Here is a 22,759-nt window from a genome sequence, read left to right as displayed (position 1 = left end):
TCACTGGTCTATTGTGTTTATTGTTGAGTGAAATCATGGCTATTTATTCACCTTGTGGCGTCTACTCATGTTTAAATACCTGTTGTGAAGCAAAGTGTATTTGGCTCATTCTGAGATTATACAGTACACTAGTCTCCCAAATCAAAATGCTATCACAAATACAGTATATGTATATCTCAACTACAGATTTGAAAGGCAAATGGTGGATTAAGAATGTGATTTAAGGAGGTAGAAAATAGCCTATAAAACAAATTGCATGTAAATACTTCTACTTGAACTACAGTGAGGGGAAAAAAGTATTTGATCCTCTGCTGATTTTGTACGTTTGCCCACTGACAAAAAAAATTATCAGTCTATAATTTTAATGGTAGGTTTATTTGAACAGTGAGAGACAGAATAACAACAAAAAATCCAGAAAAAACGCATGTCAAAAATGTTATAAATTGATTTGGATTTTAATGAGGGAAATAAGTATACTTTTTTTCCCCTCACTGTAGTCTGATTTTTTTTATCCACAGTTCGGTGGACAAAAACATGTAGAAACATGTCAGACTAAACTGCATAACAAACCAGTTTGCATACTTATCCTGTTCATAGGGCTACTAACTGTTTAATGTCCAGATAAGACCTAACTAAACACAAGTATTGTTAAGTATTGCACAAAATATCAAAAGATGAGGTGAGTTCTATATAATATTATTCTAATGGACGTTCACCAGCTGACAGTCTTAAGAGATAAGAGTAACCCGTAGTGTGGAAATGTACACTGGTCTGGAAGATTTTTTTATTTTAACTAGGCAAGATTTTATTTAACTAGGCAAGTCAGTTAAGAACAAATTCTTATTTTCAATGACGGCCTAGGAACGGTGGGTTAACTGCCTTGTTCAGGGGCAGAACGACAGATTTGTACCTTGTCAGCTCGGGGATTCGATCTTGCAACCTTTCGGTTATTAGTCCAACGCTCTAACCACTAGGCTACCCTGCCGCCCCAAGATCATGATGTAACATCAAAGAGAGTAACCAATAAGAGTAACAGACATTAGTAATTCCAAAACTAGTCCCACATTTGAAAATCCCACATTTTAGAAATGCAAAATAACAGATTTCCTTGGCAGTTGGGGTCGGGGGATATCCCAGAACTGGCGTTATCAGGTCTCTCAGGGAGAAGAGGGGTGGGTAGGGTAGGCTGTTCCTCAGTACAGAAGGGGTGTAAAGGGAACTAGCTATCCTGGTCCTTTCCAAGAGCACATATTGGTAGGGGTGCAGGGCAGCAGGACGGTGTCATTCAGTAACAAGGCAGAAGGGTGCTGGGTGATACCATCTTTCACAGGTCAGAGTGGTGCAAGGCAGCCAGGAGAATGGTACCATTCTATCATAGGTCAAAGGGGCAGCGCTTCCAGGACTGTACCATTTGTGACAGGACAGAGGGGATCAGGATGATACCATTCCGTCACAGGTCAAAAGGGGGCAGGGTGGCTAGGCTGTCTCTGTTCTCCTCTCGGTACTTGCTGTAGGAGTGAAAGGTATCGTAGAAGCTGGAAGAAAGGCCTGCGATGTCGTTGGAGATATAATGGAGGACTCCCGGTGTGGCCTGGTTGTAGTAGGAGATCTGAGGCAAAATACACAGAGACAATGAGATCAGTGGTCCATATAGATTTCCACATTCTCAGCTTATAGAATAAGGGTGAATACACAGTGTGAAGAAAAGAAGCGAAGCACAGTTAGCCTGGTCCTAGATCTATTTCTACTGTCTTGCCAACTACGATCATTGTCATGTTTGGCATGAGAACGACCAAAGTAGGCTTTACAGCACAAACAGATCTTGGACCAGGCTAGCTTTTCGATGAGCTAACAAAGAGCCCCATTGGCCCAGCCTGAGTCGGACTCCTCGCAGATACTGAAGCATGCACAGAGTACTTCTCCCCGGGTGTATTCCTTAGTGGCAGGGCAATCAGGTATGGGTCCCTAAGAGAGACAGAAGAGGCAGATTGTACCATTAAAAACGTGACAAGGACATGGAATCTGGAAGGTGTAGGTGCACTGTGGGATGCAGTCAAGCAACATTTGGGGGTACAACCAAATCTGGGTCAGTTAGGGTGCAGTGAGAGAACAGAAAAAGAATGCAGTGCCATTGGACATTTGTAAGGATTATGGAAGCATTGGGGGGGAACAGTGACCAAGCAACACCAACAAAAAAGCATACTGGTGATTACGGGAATTAAGTCCTGTCCCTTTCCCCCCTTACTGACACATGGAGTGGCCACACGGTAGATAGTGTCATTCTCATCTGCCTGGACGATCACATCACATTGTCTACATTGGACAAAAGGGACAAGTGGAGGTTTCAATCCAAGGATAAAGACTGGTTGTGACTACTTGTGACCGTGTTATAACTAGTTGTAAATAACTGTTGTGACCAATGAATATATATGAATGGACAAAGCCAGACAAAGCCATCGATCACCATTCATTCCTATGTAAAGCCTCAACAGCGCAATGAAGCAAAATTAAGTCGGTTAAGATGTTTCATGGAGAAACTCATTACTCACTGAGTAGCTCAAATTGAAGGCTGCCATTAGCAGGCTGCCAAATTATCCTTATAACTCTTGTGCCATTTTAGAATAATCGATTCAAGGACATACATCTGTATTAGAGGCAAATATTGTTTTTTTACATGAATATTGACATTTTTCCATTCACTATAACGGGGGATCCTGTTTTCTGCAGTACTGTGGTGGGCCTTGAACTTCCGTGGCTTCAATGAGAGGGGCAGTCGTTCTCCCGTGGTTGTGATTAGCTGTGTCTAGTTATGACTACTTGTAGCTGTATTATGACCAGTGTTGGGGGAGTAACACATTAAAGTAACGCGTTAGAGTACTCAAATTACTTTGTGGTAAAGAGTAACTTAACGCGTTTAGTTTTTCAATTTAAGTAATGAGTTAATTAAAATAAGCAAATTGTTACTTTTAAATATTATTTCCCTTTTTTCTTTCCCCTAAATTCACGCTCTTCCTGTTTCTGCAAGAACGTTGTGGTGGGAAGTTAGCTAGCTAGCTAGCAATATGGCAGACACAACAGGCTTGACATCGTGGAAGTATTCACATGATTTTGAATTGGAAGAAGAAAATAAGAAAAACACATAAAATGCAAACTGCCTCGGAGATATGCGCCTTTCAACTGCGAAGAACTTAACTTCAAATATCAAAAAGCACCTTCAGGCCAAGCAAGACTGGTGGAGAAAGACCCACGCCTACCGATTGCCATTGATGCTGAGGATGACGGTGCTTCTGCTCCAAAACAGCAAAAGCTAGATTTCTGTTCGGCTAAACCTGTCACCTTGAAATTGTATGCATTTGATTATTGTAATTATTGCAATTCCTTTGATTGCATGCCATTTGTTTCAATGCAGTATGTTTAGGATTTATCTGACAGTTTGCATTCGTGGTCAGCAGTTTAATGCGTAGGTTATTTTAATGTCAAAATTTAAAGTCAGTCTTGTGACTTAATAGCCTGTATTAAGTGGCTTTAATGTGTATATTTCGTTTCATAAAGCTGCCTAAATGTTGGTTTGGATTTACGGACAGTGTTCCTTTGAAGCGTTGGATTTATCAAGATAGAATTTCATTGTGATGCAGCACTTTTCTTTGCATTCATCATACATTTCGATAGTTTAATATGGAATTTTGTTAGAACACTTGGACATGTTTATTATTTATACATTGTGTGTGTATATATTTCTTCTCCATCACACATTTTTATGTGGAACAGTTCCATTTCAATATAGGCTACTGAACTATAAAGGCCAAATAATAATACAATTAAAAAAATACTTAGTTTTTTGCAAAATACACAGTTCAATTTACTAAAACAACTGTAACAACTAGGCTATTAGGAAATCTGACAGATCTCGGTCTTGAGCTACTCTTTACATGCTGACTAGACCGGGCACGCGCATGCGTCCGCCATCGCGTTCATGTTGATTTTGTCCATCCACACCAGAAGTGATCTGGACACGCAGGTTGAAATATCAAAACGAACTCTGAACCAACTATATTGATTTGGGGACAGGTCGAAACACATGAAGCATTCATGGACATTTAGCTAGCTAGCTTGCTGTTGCTAGATAATTTGGAAATTGCTCCCAAGGATGAACCAGACTTGTGGAGGTCTACAATTTTTTTTCTGAGGTCTTTTTTTTTTTTTTTTAGTTTGCACAAATCTTTATTTAACTTGCTGTAAATAACAGTAACATGCAAAACATAAACATAACATAACAGCCAGAGGGAATCCAAAGAAATTAGAGAAAAATAAAAAAAACTATTATATCAAATCAAATACAGACATATATCGAATAAATTTTTTGGACATATTGTTTTGTATACGTTTTAAAGATTCTACGTACTGTTCCAAATCAGATAAAAAAATTAAGAAAAGGGGCTTTTTCTTCATAAATTTTGATTTATGGATAAAAGATTTTCCTAATAAAATAAAGAGATTTATGACATACTCACGTTCAATTGTGCAATCAGTGTAGTAAAATAATATGTCAAACTTAGTAATATCAATGGTTGTATGCAATTTGCGGCTAAGATATAGTTTTACATCAGTCCAAAACACTTCACTATATAAACAATTACAGAATAAGTGTTCAAAAGATTCAGTTTCTAGTTCACAAAAACTGCATTCACTGGTAACGTCAAATATATATTTAGAAATCAAGCTATTACACGGATAGCATCTATGGATTATCTTAAAGGAGATCTCCTTTACTTTATTGGTCACCATAAATCTGTGTGGAGTGAGCCAAGCACGGCGCCAGTTTACATCAAACGATGAAGCCCAACAAAATATCGCAGAGGGAATAGACTTCCTGTAGAAAATATCCCTTATTAAACGATTGTTGAATTTCGTATCTAGTAGACCAATGCCATTCACCTGAATATCGCTTACAATCGGAGATATTCCAAAATATGCATTATTCTGAAGTAAAGTTTTTATCCCACTAGGTATAGCTTTAATAACAGTGTCATATTCCTTGCTTGAAACCTCAAAGTTGTATATTTCCATAAATTCTCTCTGTGTAAATAGATTCCCACTGTTATTAACCAATTGGCTGACAAGAACAATGTTTTTCGAGAACCATTTATGGTTAAATAACATCTTATTTCTATGTAATATTGACCCATTGTTCCAAATAAAACATTTATGAGGTGAAAAGTTGTTTATACAACAAAGCCCAGCACATTAAAGCCTGCTTGTGAAAAACCGCCAGTTTCACAGGAATTTTACCCACAATATATGGACATTGTAGTAAAAAATTAAGCCCGCCGAACTTCTGAAAAACAAAATGAGGTATAATATTCCAGAAGCTATGAGGATTTTTTATGTACCTTTTAATCCAGTTGACCTTTGATATCTGATTGAAGAGAGTGAAATCTAAGACATTTAGACCGCCATCACAAACCCTGTTGGTGATAACATCTCTTTTTATCTTATGTGGCTTGTTTTTCCATATGAAGTTGTACAAAAGCCTATCTAAGGTACGCAAGTGGATTTGGGAATGTCAATAGATGAAAAAAGATAGGATGCACGAGATAGCCCCTCAGCTTTGGATAAAAGCACCCTTCCTTGAAGACTTAAATCCCTCCCTAACCATGAGGATAATTTTTTTTTGACAGATTGTTACAGGGTTCAAATTAAGATCATTCATAGCCTTAAGATTTTTGGTGATCTTTACACCGAGGTAGGTTACAGTATCTTTTTCAGAGATGTTACAATCTGCTGGGTTGACAGCTCCTTTCACAACAAACAACTCACATTTGGAAAGATTTAAAGTCAAGCCTGAGATTTTGGAGAACTGCTTCACGATATCCAATGCTAATCTAGCTTGAGATACATTTTTCAAAAAAGTGAGGTGTCATCCGCCAGTTGGGATATCTTGATCTCTCTGGACTGGAATGTAATGCCTTCAAATGGACTTTTATGAACTAATGAGCATAACATTTGAGAAACTAACAAAAATAAAAAGGTGAAATTGGACAACCTTGTCGTATTCCTTTGTAAATGTTAAATCTTGAGGATGTTCCATGACAGAGTTTGATACAGCTATTGCCACCATTATACAGAGTTCTAATAGCATCAACAAAGAAACGACCAAATTTCAAATGCTTAAGACAATCAAAGATAAAATTGTGACTTACTGTATCAAATGCTTTCTGAAAATCCAGAAATAGGATAACAGGGAAGTCATCTAATAGATCACGATACTCAACCAAGTCTAATATCAGCCTCAGATTATTAGATATATGGCGCCCTTTCATAAACCCTGATTGACATTCATCAATCAGATCATTTAAGCAAGACTTTAAACTTTTTGCAAAGATTAAGGCTATAATTTTGTAGTCGTTATTTAGGAGTGTGATTGGACGCCAATTATCAATACTTAGGAGATCCTTGTGTGGTTTAGGTATAAGAGTAATAACCCCTTGCTTCAGAGAGGCAGGTAATTCTCCCTTCTTTATAGCCTCCTTAAAGGTTTCAAGTAAAAAAGGTGCTATTTCTTCAAAGAAGGTTTTGTAAAATTCAGAGGTTAAGCCATCACAACCTGGAGATTTGTTCTTTTTTAACTGAGCAACCCCGTACTGGATGTCCATAATGGATAAATCTTGGCAACAAGACTGATTGAGTTCTTCACTAATCGAATTAACATTCTCTATAGAATCAAGGAGATCCTTAGAGTCACTCAAATTGTTATCTAAGGAGTAAAGATTCTCATAAAATTTAGTGGTAAATTCTGATATCAACTCTCTATCCTCAGTGGTAACCCCATTAATTTTAAGTTTCCGAAGTGTGTTGAGTTCTCCTCTTCTCCAAATTAAAAAAGTATCTACTGTTCTTTTCTCCTTTTTCAAGCCATTGTTTTCTAGATCTTATGAAAGCTCCTCTAGCCTTTTCCTCATACAATGTATCTAGTTGATTCTGTAAATCATTCAATTTAGCTTTCTCATTAAGATCAAGATGCTCAATATCTGTGATATCGGCAATTGTCTTAGAGAGTTCAGCTACCTCACATCTCCTTCTTAAAGCAAGCCGTTTTCCATAAGTAATACAGGCTGAGCGGATTTTAAATTTCAGCAGTTCCCAATATTTCCCATATTCTGCATTAGATGTAGCTAAACTCCAGTAAACAGAAATTAGATTCTTAATCACATTTTTTAAATCATCATGCAATAACAATGAGTTATTTAGTTTCCAGTAACCACAGTAACCACATTTCTTACCATCATTACTGCATATTCTTACAGTCAACCATATGACTTTATGATCCGTCAGGACTGCAGGCAGTATTTTCACCTCTACAGTGTTGGGCACAAGACTAGAGGTTATCACCCACAAATCAATTCTTGATTGTAAGAAACGATCTCTATTACTCCATGTGTATTGTATCTCTCCAGGGTTTTTTACTCTCCATATGTCAATTAAGTCCAGGCTTTGGCAGAAATTCACCAACTTGTTCACACCAATGTTAGGCCTATGAGGCAATCTATCAGTCTCATTAGAATAAACCATATTAAAATCTCCACCAACTATTATCTGACTGGATGGATATTTTCTCAGAAGATTTTTAAGAATTTCTTCAATTTCCTCTAGAAGTAAGTTATTTGGAGGACTAGAACAGTATCCATATACATTACACAACACAAATAATCTGTCCATGTGGTTGATGACCGCTACTAGCCAATGTCCATTGGAGTCCATTTGAGTAAACAAAAATTTCCCTTTGAAATTGTGTGCTAAAATTGCAACCCCAGCTGAATAATTTGTCCCGTGGGCCAAAAAAATGTCACTGCCCCACTGATTTTTCCAATAATTATAGTCCTCTTTGCATGAATGTGTTTCTTGAACGAATACAAGATCTGCGTTGCAGTCCTTACAAAACAAAACAAAAAGCTTTTCTCTTCAACATGTTACGTATCCCCCTGGCATTGATTGACATAAACTTCAAGTCCATATCTATAGAATAGAAAGAAAAATCCTATGCAATCTCAACTTTACCCTCTCTATAAAAAGTTGCTTCATATATGTATTAACAGAATTCTTAACTTGTAAAATAGTAACACCATGTTTCAAAAGTAGAACGTTCAGTTTGCAGTGGGGAAGGAACTACCTTGTAAACCTACCGACAGAACAAATCAAATCACCCCGGTCGTATTTCTTTACCGTTGGCGAAAAAAGCTCTGATTCCCCTGTAGTATCCACCGTTTCCTTGATTTCGGGCCTGTTGTACGAGAGGCCACAATTTTGCCTTTGCTGCCTTGTCTGCTGCAGTCAAGTCCTCACCGAATCTAAGTTTTCTTTCTTTCAGAAAGGCGCTTTCCTTTGCTTTCTTCCTAACTGCATCTCTCGCTGTGCGAAAAGCAAACTGGATGATGATCGATCGGCTGACGATGGCATCTTGTTTCTTCCCAATACGATGAGCGACATCCACAGCCATATCCATCGGGAAAGTCCGGTGCCACACGGTTACAGATGTCTCTTACTAAGCGCTTCACATTCTCATCCTGGTTCTCGGGGACACCGTAAAGCCGTAGCCCCCACCTTCTCCGGTATCGCTCTGCTTCCGATAAGCGCTCTTGCATGTCTGCGATGGTCTTCTCCTGAGCAATGCATTTCTCAGACGTAGCAGTGTTTGCAAGTTTAAGCTCTTCGATACTCTTGTATGCATGATTCAGAGAGGTCTCGAGGTCAACTATTTTTGATGTGTTTTCGCGTATCATTTTCTCCAGACCGTCGGCTCTTTCGTTTATCTTTGCAGAGACAGCATCGATTATGTTGACCTGTAATTCGCGCAAAGACAATTCTTTCTGTGTCTTTTTGGGTGCAGGACTATTGACTGCATTTTCAGAATCAACCGAATGTCCAGAATCCTCCATTTCTTCTCCTGATGAGTCAGGTGGCGGTTTTTCTCCAACGTATGAGTGCTCAGCTAGCAACTGCCTTCTCCTCCCTTTGCTCTTTCGCACATTTTTTTCTTCCATTTCTCAAAGTTATGAATCAAATTATCGGTCAACTAAGTGTTGTTCTCTATTGTGTTTACTATAAGCCAAGTTCCGTTACATTTAAGTAAGTTTGAGAGGGATAAAAGTTAAGGTTACTCGGAGCAAGCTGAAATCTCGTCTACACTCGCCGCCATCTTCCAGCGCCTCCCTTTTTTCTGAGGTCTTGGCTGATTTCTTTTGATTTTCCCATGATGTCAAGCAAAGAGGCACTGAGTTTGAAGGTAGGCCTTGAAATACATCCACAGGTACACCTCCAATTGACTCAAATGATGTCAATTAGCCTATCAGCAGCTTCTAAAGCCATGACATCATTTTCTGGAATTTTCCAAGCTGTTTAAAGGCACAGGCAACTTAGTGTCTAAACTTCTGAACCACTGGAATTGCGATACAGTGAATTATAAGTGAAATAGTCTGTCTGTAAACAATTGTTGGAAAAATGACTTGTGTCATGCACAAAGTACATGTCCTAACCGACTTGCCCAAAACTATAGTTTGTTAACAAGAAATGTGTGGAGTGGTTGAAAAACAAGTTTTAATGACTCCAACCTAAGTGTATGTAAACTTCTGACTTCAACTGTAAGTGCTGTTATTGTGAAGCAGAAACGTCTAGGAGCAACAATGACTCAGCCATAAAGTGGTAGGCCACACAAGCTCACAGAACAGGACCGCTGTGAGCTGAAGTGCGCAGTGCGTAAAAATCATCTGTCCTCGGTTGCAACACTCACTACCAAGTTCCAAACTGAAAGCAACGTCAGTACATGTACATATTCTCATTCACCCCTTTAGATTTGTGTGTATTAGGTAGTTGTTGGGGAATTGTTAGATTACTGCAATGTTGGAACTAGAAGGACAAGCATTTTGCTACACTCTCATTAACATCTGCTATCCATGTGTATGTGACAAATAAAATTTGATTTGATTTTGATTTTAAATACAGGTGTGCCAAGCTTGTAGTGTCATACCCAAGAAGACTTGAGACTAATCGCTGCCAAAGGTGCTTCAACAAAGTACTGAGTAAAGTGTCTGAATACTTGTGTAAATGTCACATCAGGTTGTTTTTTTTTAATACATTTGCTACAATTTCTAAAAAACAGTTTTTGCTTTGTCCTTATGGGGTAATGTGTGTAGATTGATGGGGGGAAAAAAACAATTTAATCAATTTTAGAATAAGGCTAACGTAACAAAATGTGGAAAAAGTGAAGGGGTCCGAATACTTTCTGAATGCACTGTATGTGTACATTTATTTTGCAACGCTCCCGCACACAATGCGGCCAGCATGTTAGATGCTTAGCGGATTGTTCCACTGAATATCCCGCGAGTACTAAGTAGACAAGCCATTCTCTACTGGGCTTAACAATGTCCAACACGCGCAAGGCATTTTCAGAGGGTTTTCTGTTTTTGGTAACTCAAAAGTAATGTAACGACTAAGAAGTTACTTTCCACAGTAAGTAACAGTGTAACGTAACGACTTTTCATGGCAGTAACATTGCAACCTAACAAGTTACTTTTAAAAGTAACGTTCCCAAACACTGGTTATGACTAGCTGGGATTTTGTTGTGACTAGCTCTAACTGTTGTGACTACTTGTATCTGTGTTATGACTCGTGATGACTGTTGTGGCTACAGTAGTTGTGAATAGATGTGACTGTTACCCACTGGTAATGCCTGTCCCACTCATGTCTCCTGCGCAGGTCTGAGAGCAGATGGAAGGCCTGTTCAGCGGGGACGTTGACATTAGTCTACCTTTAAAACAAAGCATTTGGTTCTCCAGAGTGTACAGACTGACCTGGGAACAGATCAGGAAGGAGGGGGTTAAACCATGGAAATTACTATAGAATCTATATGGGTTTAAACAGAGCCTTGTAGGGTTGTATTCATATATTACTACATCATTAAATCATTGACATTTAGTGCAAGTGGAAATGTTATACGTAGCTCCTTTAAGAAAGCAGTTGACTTGTTCCACATTGCTTCCATCCAACTTAATCTGAAAACACTCACTATGACTGCATTTTCAGCTGGCCATTGAAAGTCATAATTGGATTAGACAGTAGGGAGGCGAGGGGAGAGTTAGCAGGAAACAAACAATCCCATGAGCTTATTCTAATTTAGCTGAATAACGTTTCTAATGATTGATGCCTTTATGTTTAACTGTTCCACAAACGAGACTTACCTTGTTTTTCTCAGAGCTCCAATTTGAGCAGCAGCAGCTGAAAAATGAGCTCCTACAAATATTGAAATTTACATGGTTTTTAGAGTGAAGTACATCGGAAAAAAGCAAAATAAAACTGCAAGACTGAATAGGAGAAAAAACAAGCAACAAACAAAGAAGATAGGCTTTTGAAAATAACTATTTTTCATAAAATTGTAGTTATCTTAGCAAGCTGAATTGTTTACCAGTTGCTAAGCAGTTGCTAGGGACTCTTTTGGAAGAAGCTAGCTAGCTAACGAAGAACAACAAAGAATATCTAGTTAACAGAAGAAAAGAAAGAGAAAATCAGGACAGAAGAAAAAGGATATCAAAGTGAAACAGTTCTCTAAAGACACAAGAGACAATAATACAAGAAACAACACTTCTGTAGCTTGTCAACTATGTGTCTGTCTATCCCTGTTCTCTCCTCTCTGCACAGGCCATACAAACGCTTCACACCGCGTGGCCGTTGCCACTCTAACCTGGTGGTCCCAGCGCGCACGACCCACGTGGAGTTCCAGGTCTCCGGCAGCCTCTGGAACTGCCGGTCTGCAGCCAACAAGGCTGAGTTCATCTCAGCCTATGCTACCCTCCAGTCCCTAGACTTCCTGGCGCTGACGGAAACATGGATTACCACAGATAACACTGCTACTCCTACTGCTCTCTCTTCGTCTGCCCACGTGTTCTCGCATACCCCTAGAGCATCGAGCCAGCGGGGTGGTGGCACTGGAATCCTCATCTCTCCCAAGTGGACATTCTCTCTTTCTCCCCTGACCCATCTGTCTATCTCCTCATTTGAATTCCATGCTGTCACAGTTACCAGCCCTTTCAAGCTTAACATCCTTATCATTTATCGCCCTCCAGGTTCCCTTGGAGAGTTCATCAATGAGCTTGACGCCTTGATAAGTTCCTTTCCTGAGGATGGCTCACCTCTCACAGTTCTGGGTGACTTTAACCTCCCCACGTCTACCTTTGACTCATTCCTCTCTGCCTCCTTCTTTCCACTCCTCTCCTCTTTTGACCTCACCCTCTCACCTTCCCCCCCTACTCACAAGGCAGGCAATACGCTTGACCTCATCTTTACTAGATGCTGTTCTTCCACTAATCTCATTGCAACTCCCCTCCAAATCTCCGACCACTACCTTGTATCCTTTTCCCTCTTGCTCTCATCCAACACTTCTCACTCTGCCCCTACTCGGATGGTATTGCGCCGTCCCAACCTTCGCTCTCTCTCTCCCGCTACTCTCTCCTCTTCCATCCTATCATCTCTTCCCTCTGCTCAAACCTTCTCCAACCTATCTCCTGATTCTGCCTCCTCAACCCTCCTCTCATCCCTTTCTGCATCCTTTGATTTTCTCTGTCCCCTATCCTCCAGGCCGGCTCGGTCCTCCCCTCCTGATCCGTGGCTTGACGACTCACTACGAGCTCACAGAACAAGGCTCCGGGCAGCCGAGCGGAAATGGAGGAAAACTCGCCTCCCTGCGGACCTGGCATCCTTTCACTCACTCCTCTCTACATTCTCCTCTTCTGTCTCTGCTGCTAAAGCCACTTTCTACCACTCTAAATTCCAAGCATCTGCCTCTAACCCTAGGAAGCTCTTTGCTACCTTCTCCTCCCTCCTGAATCCTCCTCCCCCCCCTCCTCCCTCTCTGCGGATGACTTCGTCAACCATTTTGAAAAGAAGGTTGACGATATCCGATCCTCGTTTGCTAAGTCAAACGACACTGCTGGTCCTGCTCACACTGCCCTACCCTGTGCTTTGACCTCTTTCTCCCCTCTCTCTCCAGATGAAATCTCGCGTCTTGTGACGGCCGGCCGCCCAACAACCTGCCCACTTGACCCTATCCCCTCCTCTCTTCTCCAGACCATTTCCGGAGACCTTCTCCCCTTCCTCACCTCGCTCATCAACTCATCCTTGACCGCTGGCTACGTCCCTTCCGTCTTCAAGAGAGCGGGAGTTGCACCCCTTCTGAAAAAACCTACACTCGATCCCTCCGATGTCAACAACTACAGACCAGTATCCATTCTTTCTTTTCTCTCCAAAACTCTTGAACGTGCCGTCCTTGGCCAGCTCTCCTGCTATCTCTCTCAGAATGACCTTCTTGATCCTAATCAGTCAGGTTTCAAGACTGGGCATTCAACTGAGACTGCTCTTCTCTGTGTCACGGAGGCTCTCCGCACTGCTAAAGCTAACTCTCTCTCCTCTGCTCTCATCCTTCTAGACCTATCTGCTGCCTTTGATACTGTGAACCATCAGATCCTCCTCTCCACCCTCTCCGAGTTGGGCATCTCCGGCGCGGCCCACGCTTGGATTGCGTCCTACCTGACAGGTCGCTCCTACCAGGTGGCGTGGCGAGAATCTGTCTCCGCACCATGCGCTCTCACCACTGGTGTCCCCCAGGGCTCTGTTCTAGGCCCTCTCCTATTCTCGCTATACACCAAGTCACTTGGCTCTGTCATATCCTCACATGGTCTCTCCTATCATTGCTATGCAGACGACACACAATTAATCTTCTCCTTTCCCCCTTCTGATAACCAGGCGGCGAATCGCATCTCTGCATGTCTGTCAGACATATCAGTGTGGATGACGGATCACCAGCTCAAGCTGAACCTCGGCAAGACGGAGCTGCTCTTCCTCCCGGGGAAGGACTGCCCCTTCCATGATCTCGCCATCACGGTTGACAACTCCCTTGTGTCCTCCTCCCAGAGTGCTAAGAACCTTGGCGTGATCCTGGACAACACCCTGTCGTTCTCCACTAACATCAAGGCGGTGACCCGATCCTGTAGGTTCATGCTCTACAACATTCGCAGAGTACGACCCTGCCTCACACAGGAAGCGGCGCAGGTCCTAATCCAGGCACTTATCATCTCCCGTTTGGATTACTGCAACTCGCTGTTGGCTGGGCTCCCTGCCTGTGCCATTAAACCCCTACAACTCATCCAGAACGCCGCAGCCCGTCTGGTGTTCAACCTTCCCAAGTTCTCTCACGTCACCCCGCTCCTCCGCTCTCTCCACTGGCTTCCAGTTGAAGCTCGCATCCGCTACAAGACCATGGTGATTGCCTACGGAGCTGTGAAGGGAACGGCACCTCCATACCTTCAGGCTCTGATCAGGCCCTACACCCAAACAAGGGCACTGCGTTCATCCACCACTGGCCTGCTGGCCCCCCTACCTCTGAGGAAGCACAGTTCCCGCTCAGCCCAGTCAAAACTGTTCGCTGCTCTGGCACCCCAATGGTGGAACAAGCTCCCTCACGACGCCAGGACAGCGGAGTCAATCACCACCTTCCGGAGACACCTGAAACCCCACCTCTTTAAGGAATACCTAGGATAGGATAAAGTAATCCTTCTAACCCCCCCCTTAAAAGATTTAGATGCACTATTGTAAAGTGGTTGTTCCACTGGATATCATAAGGTGAATGCACCATTTTGTAAGTCGCTCTGGATAAGAGCGTCTGCTAAATGACTTAAATGTAAATGTAAGCTCAACATCCAGTTGCTTTGAGCAGCCATTATTTTCAGTGCAGACACATTGTTGTAGCTGAGATACATCTGAAAAAGAAACCAGTTTGGATTCTTCCGTGAAAGTGTGTGTATATGTGTGTGTGCTTTGTCTTACCTGGTTGCTGATGTCCCAGGGTACAGACAGAGGCACCTCCGTTTGTTTGCAGGAGATAATGTACTTCCTGTAAACGTATAGTGATCTCATAACAGATGAGATTGCAACTTGAGTTTTCATAAAACTGGTCAAATGGAAAGACACACGGCACAACTATGGTTTAACCCTTACCATTACCCTAACTCTAACCATAAACCTAACCCTACCGTAACCATAGTAAGTGGTTGCAACAGTTGATAGTTTGTTGATAGTGTGAGCATCTGTAGATCATCTATAGGGGACTGTCCAAATGAAGTGTGATAGCACAGTGATGATTTTGCCTCCCCTCTTCCCTCCCCTCCTCACCTGTCCAGTCTGATTTTTTTTCCTAGCGATAGCCTTCTTGTAGCGTCTTTCCCCATCCTGAGAATGAAATAAAAAAGTGAATTTGGGACCTGGCTTTCACCGTTATGCAAGGAAATTGGATGAGCAGAGGCATTACTGTAATGGCAATCTACATTCTAAAATGGTACATTTGGATCCTGGATGGTGACTGCTTGATAGCCCTTATTTATTCACAATAATCTACAGATAATGGCTGTTAACAGTTCCATTTGAATTATCAATGCGAATCTACTGTCCCACAGCCGAGTCAATCAATTCATAAACTTTATCTCCACATGAAAAAAGCATCAACATTATTTCCCCATGCTTCTAGCCTAGCATTTGGTTTGCAACAGTGGGGGTTTGTCTAAAACTTGCTTCCTGCCTCTCCGACCTCTGCAATAAATGTTTCAAATTACAAATGTGATTTCCACCTTGCCATAGAGAATGAACATGTCCGGATGAGACAGACCGCTTCTCTGAGCCAGGCGAATTCATGCATCAGCATTCCTTATTATGGATACATCCAAATAAATGGCATTAGAAACAAAAGTAAAACAAATGAATATACACATAGCTTGCTGTCATTTCAGCTGCTCAATGTGATTGTATTAGCTTTAGTTGTCTAGCAAGCAAAGGAGAAGTGCCAGCCTGCATAGCAACCTTTTTCACTTAGAATGGACGATGACCGTCCACTTGGCTAGCAATCATGCCAATAGAACGGACGACCAGTCCGCTTGGCTAGCAACCTCAGAAATAGAACAAACAACTGGGTTTTGTCCAGACTATATCGTCTGGTGGAAGGATGAAATAAAACTAATTGACTCATTAAAATAACATTTAATGAAAGCATGTCGTTAATAATTTTTTAAATACAGTTGAAGTCGGAAGTTTACACCTTAGCCTCCTTGCTCGCACACACTTTTTCAGTTCTGCCCACAAATTTTCTATAGGATTGAGGTCAGGGCTTTGTGATAGCCAATCCAATACCTTGACTTTGTTGTCCTTAAAGCCATTTTGCCACAACTTTGGAAGTATGCTTGGGGTCATTGTCCATTTGGAAGACCCATTTGCGACCAAGCTTTAACTTCCTGACTGTCTTGAGATGTTGCTTCAATATATCCACATAATTTTCCTGCCTCATGATGCCATATATTTTGTGAAGTGCACCAGTTCCTCTTGCAGCAAAGCACCCCCACAACATGATGCTGCCACACCCATGCTTCACAGTTGGGATGGTGTTCTTTGGCTTGCAAGCCTCCCTCTTTTTCCTCCAAACATAACATTGGCCATTATGGCCAAACAGTTCTATTTTTGTTTCATCAGACCAGAGGACATTTGTCCAAAAAGTATGATCTTTGTCGCCAGTTGCAAACCGTAGTCTGGCTTCCTGAGCAGTATGACGGCTGCATGTTCCCATGGTGTTTATACTTGTGTAATATTGTTTGTACAGATGAACGTGCTACCTTCAGGCGTTTGGAAATTGCTCCCAAGGATGAACCAGACTTGTGGAGGTCTACAATTTTTTTTTCTGAAGTCTTGGCTGATTTCTTTAGATTTTCCCATGACGTCAAGCAAAGAGGCACTGAGTTTGAAGGTAGGCCTTGAAATACATCCACAGGTACACCTCCAATTGACTCAAATGATGTCATGGCTTTAGATAGGCTAAATGACATAATTTTCTGGAAATTTCCAAGCTGTTTAAAGGCACAGTCAACTTGGTGTATGTAAACTTCTGATCCACTGGAATTGTGACACAGTGAATTATAAGTGAAATAGTCTGTCTCTAAACAATTGTAGGAAAAATTACTTGTGTCATGCACAAAGTAGATGTCATAACCGACTTGCCAAAACTATAGTTTGTTAGCAAGAAATTTGTGGAGTGGTTTAAAAACGAGTTTTAATGACTCCAACCTAAATGTGTGTAAACTTCCGACTTCAACTGTATGTTGCTAACCATTTGATAAAAACAATAAGGTACTCGACCCATGAATTATGGTGAATAAGACACCCCTAAGGGTTATTTCCCCTAATTATAGCCCGTGTGTTATTCACTATTCTAAACTGATTGGTTCGAGCCCTGAATGCTGATTGGCTGACAGCCATGTTATGTCAGACCATATACCATGGGTATGACAAAACATTTATTTTTACTGCTCTAATTACGTTGGTAACCAGTTTATAATAGCAATAAGGCACCTTGGGGGTTTGTGATATATGGCCAATATACCACGGCTAAGGGCTGTGTCCAGCCATTCCGTGTTGTGCCTAAGAACAGCCCTTAGCAGTGGTATATTGGCCATATACCACACCTCCTCGGACCTTATTGCTTCATAATCCACTGGTTCTCGTGCCTTATTGAGAAATACTGTATAATATCGTTTTGGATTGGAATCTATTCCACACATTAGTTCCAAAGAAAAACAGTATTTATGTTCAACACATTATCTGGTTAAAATACAGTCAATTTAAAGACAATGTATCCATCACGGCTGAGAAGGATAGAATCGTCATAGGGCCATTTGGCATAAAGTTATCAACTGTCTGTTCCAGCTCTCATGGAATGGTTACCTGTCTCGTGCTCACCGGACATGGCGACATAGCGGAGCAGTAGCAGTGACCTGCAATAACTGGATTGGTCCCGTTATTCGATTACCATCCCACACTCATGAGATAGTCTATCTCTATTAAACTATAGGCTATTAGCGTGGTGAAACTACCGAGGGAGTAGAAAACTATAGGTATATATCAACACAACACAAAGTCTCAAGTCTGTCTGCAGAGTAATTTGACAGAGCAGACTAAAAACAAAGATTAGGCAATCGCTTCTTAAACGTTTTACATAATTTCCCAAGACACAAAAAATTACTTACCCAAACTGAAATGATATGCAGACGATCCGGTCACACACGGAAAAGTCCGCACACCAGACACCACCCCCATCTCTGCCCATTCCTCGGACGCAACCAACAGGGTGGTGTCGCCGCTAAACAGATCACACACCTCCTGTTGGTAGAGTTGCGTGACCAATTTAATTGTAACTTTTTAAGGTGGAACTTTAAGATGAATATCACTTTATTGGTCTATTGCACATAGCGGCGGTTCTAGCTTGTGTGGTTCCCCTCCCCTCTTCAGCCCCCCACCAAATGTCAACATTTCAATATTTTTGTGCAGGCGCCCTGTGCTTCCCCCGGCAAGGTGCCGCCCTGGGTGGCTGCCCATGTCGCCTATACCTAAATCCGCCACTGATTGCACACAAGGTCCAACCGAAATGTGACTTCCGCTTTTAACCCAACCTCTCCGAAAGACACACATACATACACATACTATATAATGTTCTCGCATTTATTGGAAAAAGTCCATGAAAGGCATGACCCATCGCCCCTGCGGAAATAGAGAAAGTACATTGCCACCTGTGCCATAGGTCCAGACCTATTGGCAGTGTCCAAGGGAGGTAACAATATTCCTCCACTTTCCTGAAGTGTTCCATATACAAACCCCAATGTAAACAGGGGACACTTCCATCAAAAGCCTTAGGCTTAGGCCCTATTTAAATGTACATGTCAGCCATTTAGCAGATGCTCTCATCCAGAGCGATTTACAGGAGCAATTAGGGTTAAGTGCCTTGCTCAAGGGAACATCGACTGTTTTTTCACAAAGTCGTCTCGGTGATTCAAACCAGAGACCTTTCGGTTGCTGGCCTACCAACAACAACGTAGCGATTGAGAGAAAACAACCAAAATGGGGCTTCAAATCAAAGTGTATTTGTCACGTGCGCCGAATACAACAGGTGTAGACCTTATAGTGAAATGCTTACCAACAGGCTCTAACCAATAGTGCAGAAAAGGTGTTAGGTGAACAATAGATAAGTAAAGAAATAAAACAACAGTAAAAAGACAGACTATATACAGTAGCGAGGCTATAAAAGTAGCGAGGCTACATACAGACACCGGTTAGTCAGGCACACCGGTTAATCCAGATCCAATGACCCTGTACTGAATGAGCAAACTATTAACTGTGTCATAGAGGTTCAGACCTCTTCCCCGAGGCTGTGGTAGCATAGGCACACATGAATCATGCTTTTTTATTTGTTTAGTCTGTTTGGGAGGAAAGTAGGCCCTATACATCAAAAAAAATAATAATGGAAATGTAGATATATCACTTTATTTACACAGATTGTCAATTAATTTTTGTTATTTGTCTTCAATAGATATGCAATATAACTCATTTTATAAACTGGGTGGTTCCAGGCCTGAATGCTGATTGTCTGAAAGCAGTGGTATATCAGACCATATGCCACATGTATGACAAAACATTACTTTTTACTGTTGGGCTGTATCCAGGCACTCCGCGTTGCGTCATACAGCAGAACAGCCCTTAGCTGTGCTATATTGTCCATATACCACACCCCCTCGTGCCTTATTGCTTAAATAGTCTATAGTTGTTATAAGGTTACATTGTTTTATAGGTAATATTTACTGTAGGCCTAAAGCCATTTTCTTCATTGCAGAGTGAAACGAGCGCCGCACTATGGCAGGTTTGTCCTGTCACATTTTACCCCTATGAGTAATAGTCTACTGTCGGTTTCAAGTTCCCCCATAAACCAACTGTGACCAGATAGACAGAATCCTGTGGGTTCTCATAGTGGAACATCGACTTAGTTGAAATTCATTATCATATCTGAAGGCTACTGTAGGCCTGTTTAAATTTACATAACGCCAGGTATGATGATACATGTTTTTCAGCGACCTAGTTTGAGTCAAATCGGATTTAAACAAAATGAGAAGACATTAATACATTCTTAAATCATTTGGGGAAAATGATCAACTGCATGTGAGCCTACAGTAGGCTATAATTTGCAAAATTCCCAATAGCAGAAGGCTTATGACAATACAAACAGTAGAAATGTGATAACAGGATATTCTAATTGCAACAATTGTGATAGACAGACGCGTGAAAGAGCGTGTAGAACAGTCAGCGGTTTTAAGGAACCCGTGAACTGATTCCATATCAACAACCAATAAGATGTCTCTTTTTACTTTGAGTGTCCTTAAAGGGGAAGATGCTGTTACTTCAGTTCAGCTCTAGCATAGTCTCTTGAATGGTCAATTATACATATTAGACTAGATGGAAACAGGTGGTAGCCTAGACCTATGATAAAAATAAAAACCACACAATTTAATAGCCTATTTATTAAATTAAGGGAATAAAACCTTTGTATTTCACAATAGTCTATGGTTGTGCAATTTTAACCATGTAAATGGAACAGGATATGTCTAAAAATACATAATGTGTTTTATTTGCTTATGTCCTATGGATAAGGTATACTATGGATAAGGCTCTAATAATAACTGACAATTTAATACGTCATCATAGAGAGGGCTGAAACTGGAGTGTTCTAGTATCTAATGATTTGTTGAAATGCTATGATGATACCTCTCAATGTTGAAGATAGCTTGCCTTTTATTCTAACATTGCATGACAATAAACGTTGGGATATGTAAAGTAGATTGCCTACTGTAAACAACCACCTCCAATTGGCAACAAAAGGCATGACATAACTGTAGGGCAGGACTAGATGGAAGTACTGTACGCTCATTGGTGAAAAATAATCGCCAGTCAATTTAGCCCCATCTCTTCCCATTGACCAGGCTCGGTTGAGAAGTGCGGTTGGAGTGTGAGAGGGTCGCGGCCGAGGCTGACTGATGGTCTGACAGATGAAATAGCGAAAATACAGAAAGAGAAGACGGGCGTCCTCCTCCCTCAGAAAACCATGTTCCCTAAAGGCAAAGTGTCCGCTGTACCGTCGGATGGCCAAGCACGGGAAAAGTAAGTTTTAAAACCTATGTCTTACCTAATGCAAATTGTTTCCCTTCTCGGTTGTGTGGTTTGCTGGACAGCTGAATTAAAGGAGCGAATTTCCTCATTCGAGGATGGAATTGAATGAACCGCCTTGTCTGCTCGCCATTCCTTCCTTACCCTGTCTTCGGCTTTATATTCTTCCTGGGCCTCATTACTGAACGTAAATTGGTGTTTGTATTTGCAATTCAGCGTCTAACTATCTTTTGTAAAATAAAAAAAAATACGGAAACCGTGAAATGAGTAGCGTAAAAAAAAAATGTACTGTCCAATTTGGCTTTACGTGGTTTCTGTTGCATTAATTGATACACTTTTGCTTCCACCAGTGCTCCGGTTGCTACTTTGTTTCAGTTCGCGGCAATGAGGGCAGTCTCCAACGCTCAATCCCTTTTATTTATAATAACGCGTTTTCTTGGTTAGTGTTTCCGATTTGAAGTGTTTGGAAAGCCATTGTGCGAAAGGCCTTTTTGGAGTCGGCGGTCCATGCAAACTACTGAAAAATGAATGTCTGTAGATCATGTACCCCAAAGTGCAAGAAATATTAGTTGATTTAGAGACACTCATTCGTCCTAATATAGTCAAAGTAGGTTAGTTTAGAGTTGGCTAAACTGTGTATTTCTAAAACACTGTTTTTTTTGTTTTTTTGTTCACAGGTTAGCTTTATACGTCTATGAATATTTGTTACACATAGGAGCACAGAAGTCAGCACAGACCTTTTTATCAGAGGTGAGTATCATACTACCAAACACACTTCCACATGAATCCATTATTTTTTTTAAATAAATAATAATTAAGTAGGCCCTATTGTTCATGTACCTTTTTTTAATTTATTCTCCACTTTCCAGATACGATGGGAAAAGAACATCACACTTGGGGAACCACCTGGATTCCTACACTCTTGGTGGTGGTAAGTGTTACTTATGTCACTGTTAACAATACACCAAGTTCTATTGTGTACAGTATTCTATTGCTTTATGACTTGTGTGTCTTGTCCACAGTGTATTTTGGGACCTGTATTGTGCCGCACCAGAGAGAAGAGAGACATGTGACCACTCCAGTGAAGCGAAAGCCTTCCATGATTATGTGAGTTCTGCTCCTCATGAGACTTGCTGCTGCACATGTTGCTGGGGTTCTGCTGAAGAGCCTGGGGCAGTATTTATAAAGGGTCTCGGAGTAGGAGTGTTGATCTAGGATTAGGTCCCCTCCTGTACATATAATTGTTTTGAAGATTATCTAAAAGTGGAAACTGATCTTAGATCAGCACTCCTACTCTGAGACCCTTTATAAATACGGACCCTGGTTTCATTTGCACCTACTACATTTTCAAATGTAGAATGAGATTGCACCCAGATGGGCCTCAGCCCAGCTTATGTAAAAATGTTTAATTTTCCATCAGTACCTTTTTGTTGCTGTAGACAATCTTCCATATTACACCTCATACAGTTTTGATGCCATGTGTCGTGGCAATGGAGATATGTTCTTCTGACTGTTTGTTTCTACTCTTAATTTAAATGGACCCCCCCCCGGCCACTATTGCTCATCCTAAAGTATCTACATTTTTTTTATTTTTTTAAAGTTGATTTGGACATGTTTTGGCATGAAAGTGTAAGTAGGGACCTTGCATCAACCTCATCATAGTGTGGATATTAATAGTGACATGTGCAATGGC

At 41.1% G+C, this 22,759-nt stretch overlaps 2 protein-coding genes across 15 annotated transcripts in view; one reads left to right on the top strand and one right to left on the bottom strand.

Annotated features, from left to right (window-relative positions):
• Positions 1 to 21,431, bottom strand: LOC106613538 (uncharacterized). 11 transcript variants are annotated; one of them, XR_006756897.1, is made up of 7 exons: positions 21,086 to 21,431; positions 18,105 to 18,237; positions 15,214 to 15,270; positions 14,869 to 14,935; positions 11,232 to 11,283; positions 10,715 to 10,770; positions 1 to 1,965 (listed from the first exon to the last, which is right to left on the bottom strand). XR_006756897.1 is itself a non-coding variant. In XM_045687349.1 (6 exons), exons 1-6 carry the CDS (start codon positions 15,684 to 15,686, stop codon positions 2,300 to 2,302), a joined length of 267 nt encoding a protein of 88 aa, XP_045543305.1. In that variant the 5' UTR covers positions 15,687 to 16,147; the 3' UTR covers positions 1 to 2,299. The 11 variants fall into 11 exon arrangements, 4 of the variants coding, with proteins under 4 accessions (XP_045543305.1, XP_045543304.1, XP_045543303.1 ...); XR_001330512.2 differs by having other exon boundaries at positions 10,715 to 10,801; positions 21,086 to 21,426; XR_001330511.2 differs by having other exon boundaries at positions 10,715 to 10,844; positions 21,086 to 21,425.
• Positions 20,782 to 22,759, top strand: part of LOC100380753 (single-stranded DNA-binding protein 3) — a 32,256-nt gene continuing 30,278 nt past the window's right edge. For all 4 annotated transcript variants that reach the window (XM_045687346.1, XM_014215904.2, XM_014215903.2 and 1 more), the window contains exons 1-4: positions 20,782 to 21,060; positions 21,744 to 21,816; positions 21,936 to 21,997; positions 22,089 to 22,173. In XM_045687346.1, coding sequence (XP_045543302.1) covers positions 21,005 to 21,060; positions 21,744 to 21,816; positions 21,936 to 21,997; positions 22,089 to 22,173 — 276 coding nt within the window. In that variant the 5' untranslated portion in view covers positions 20,782 to 21,004. The remainder of the gene's footprint in view (positions 21,061 to 21,743; positions 21,817 to 21,935; positions 21,998 to 22,088; positions 22,174 to 22,759) is intronic.

This window comes from Salmo salar, chromosome ssa10, assembly GCF_905237065.1.
Source record: "Salmo salar chromosome ssa10, Ssal_v3.1, whole genome shotgun sequence".
Lineage (NCBI taxonomy): Eukaryota > Metazoa > Chordata > Actinopteri > Salmoniformes > Salmonidae > Salmo > Salmo salar.
Note: the sequence above shows the minus strand (reverse complement) of the source record. Positions and strands in the feature narration are given on the sequence as shown.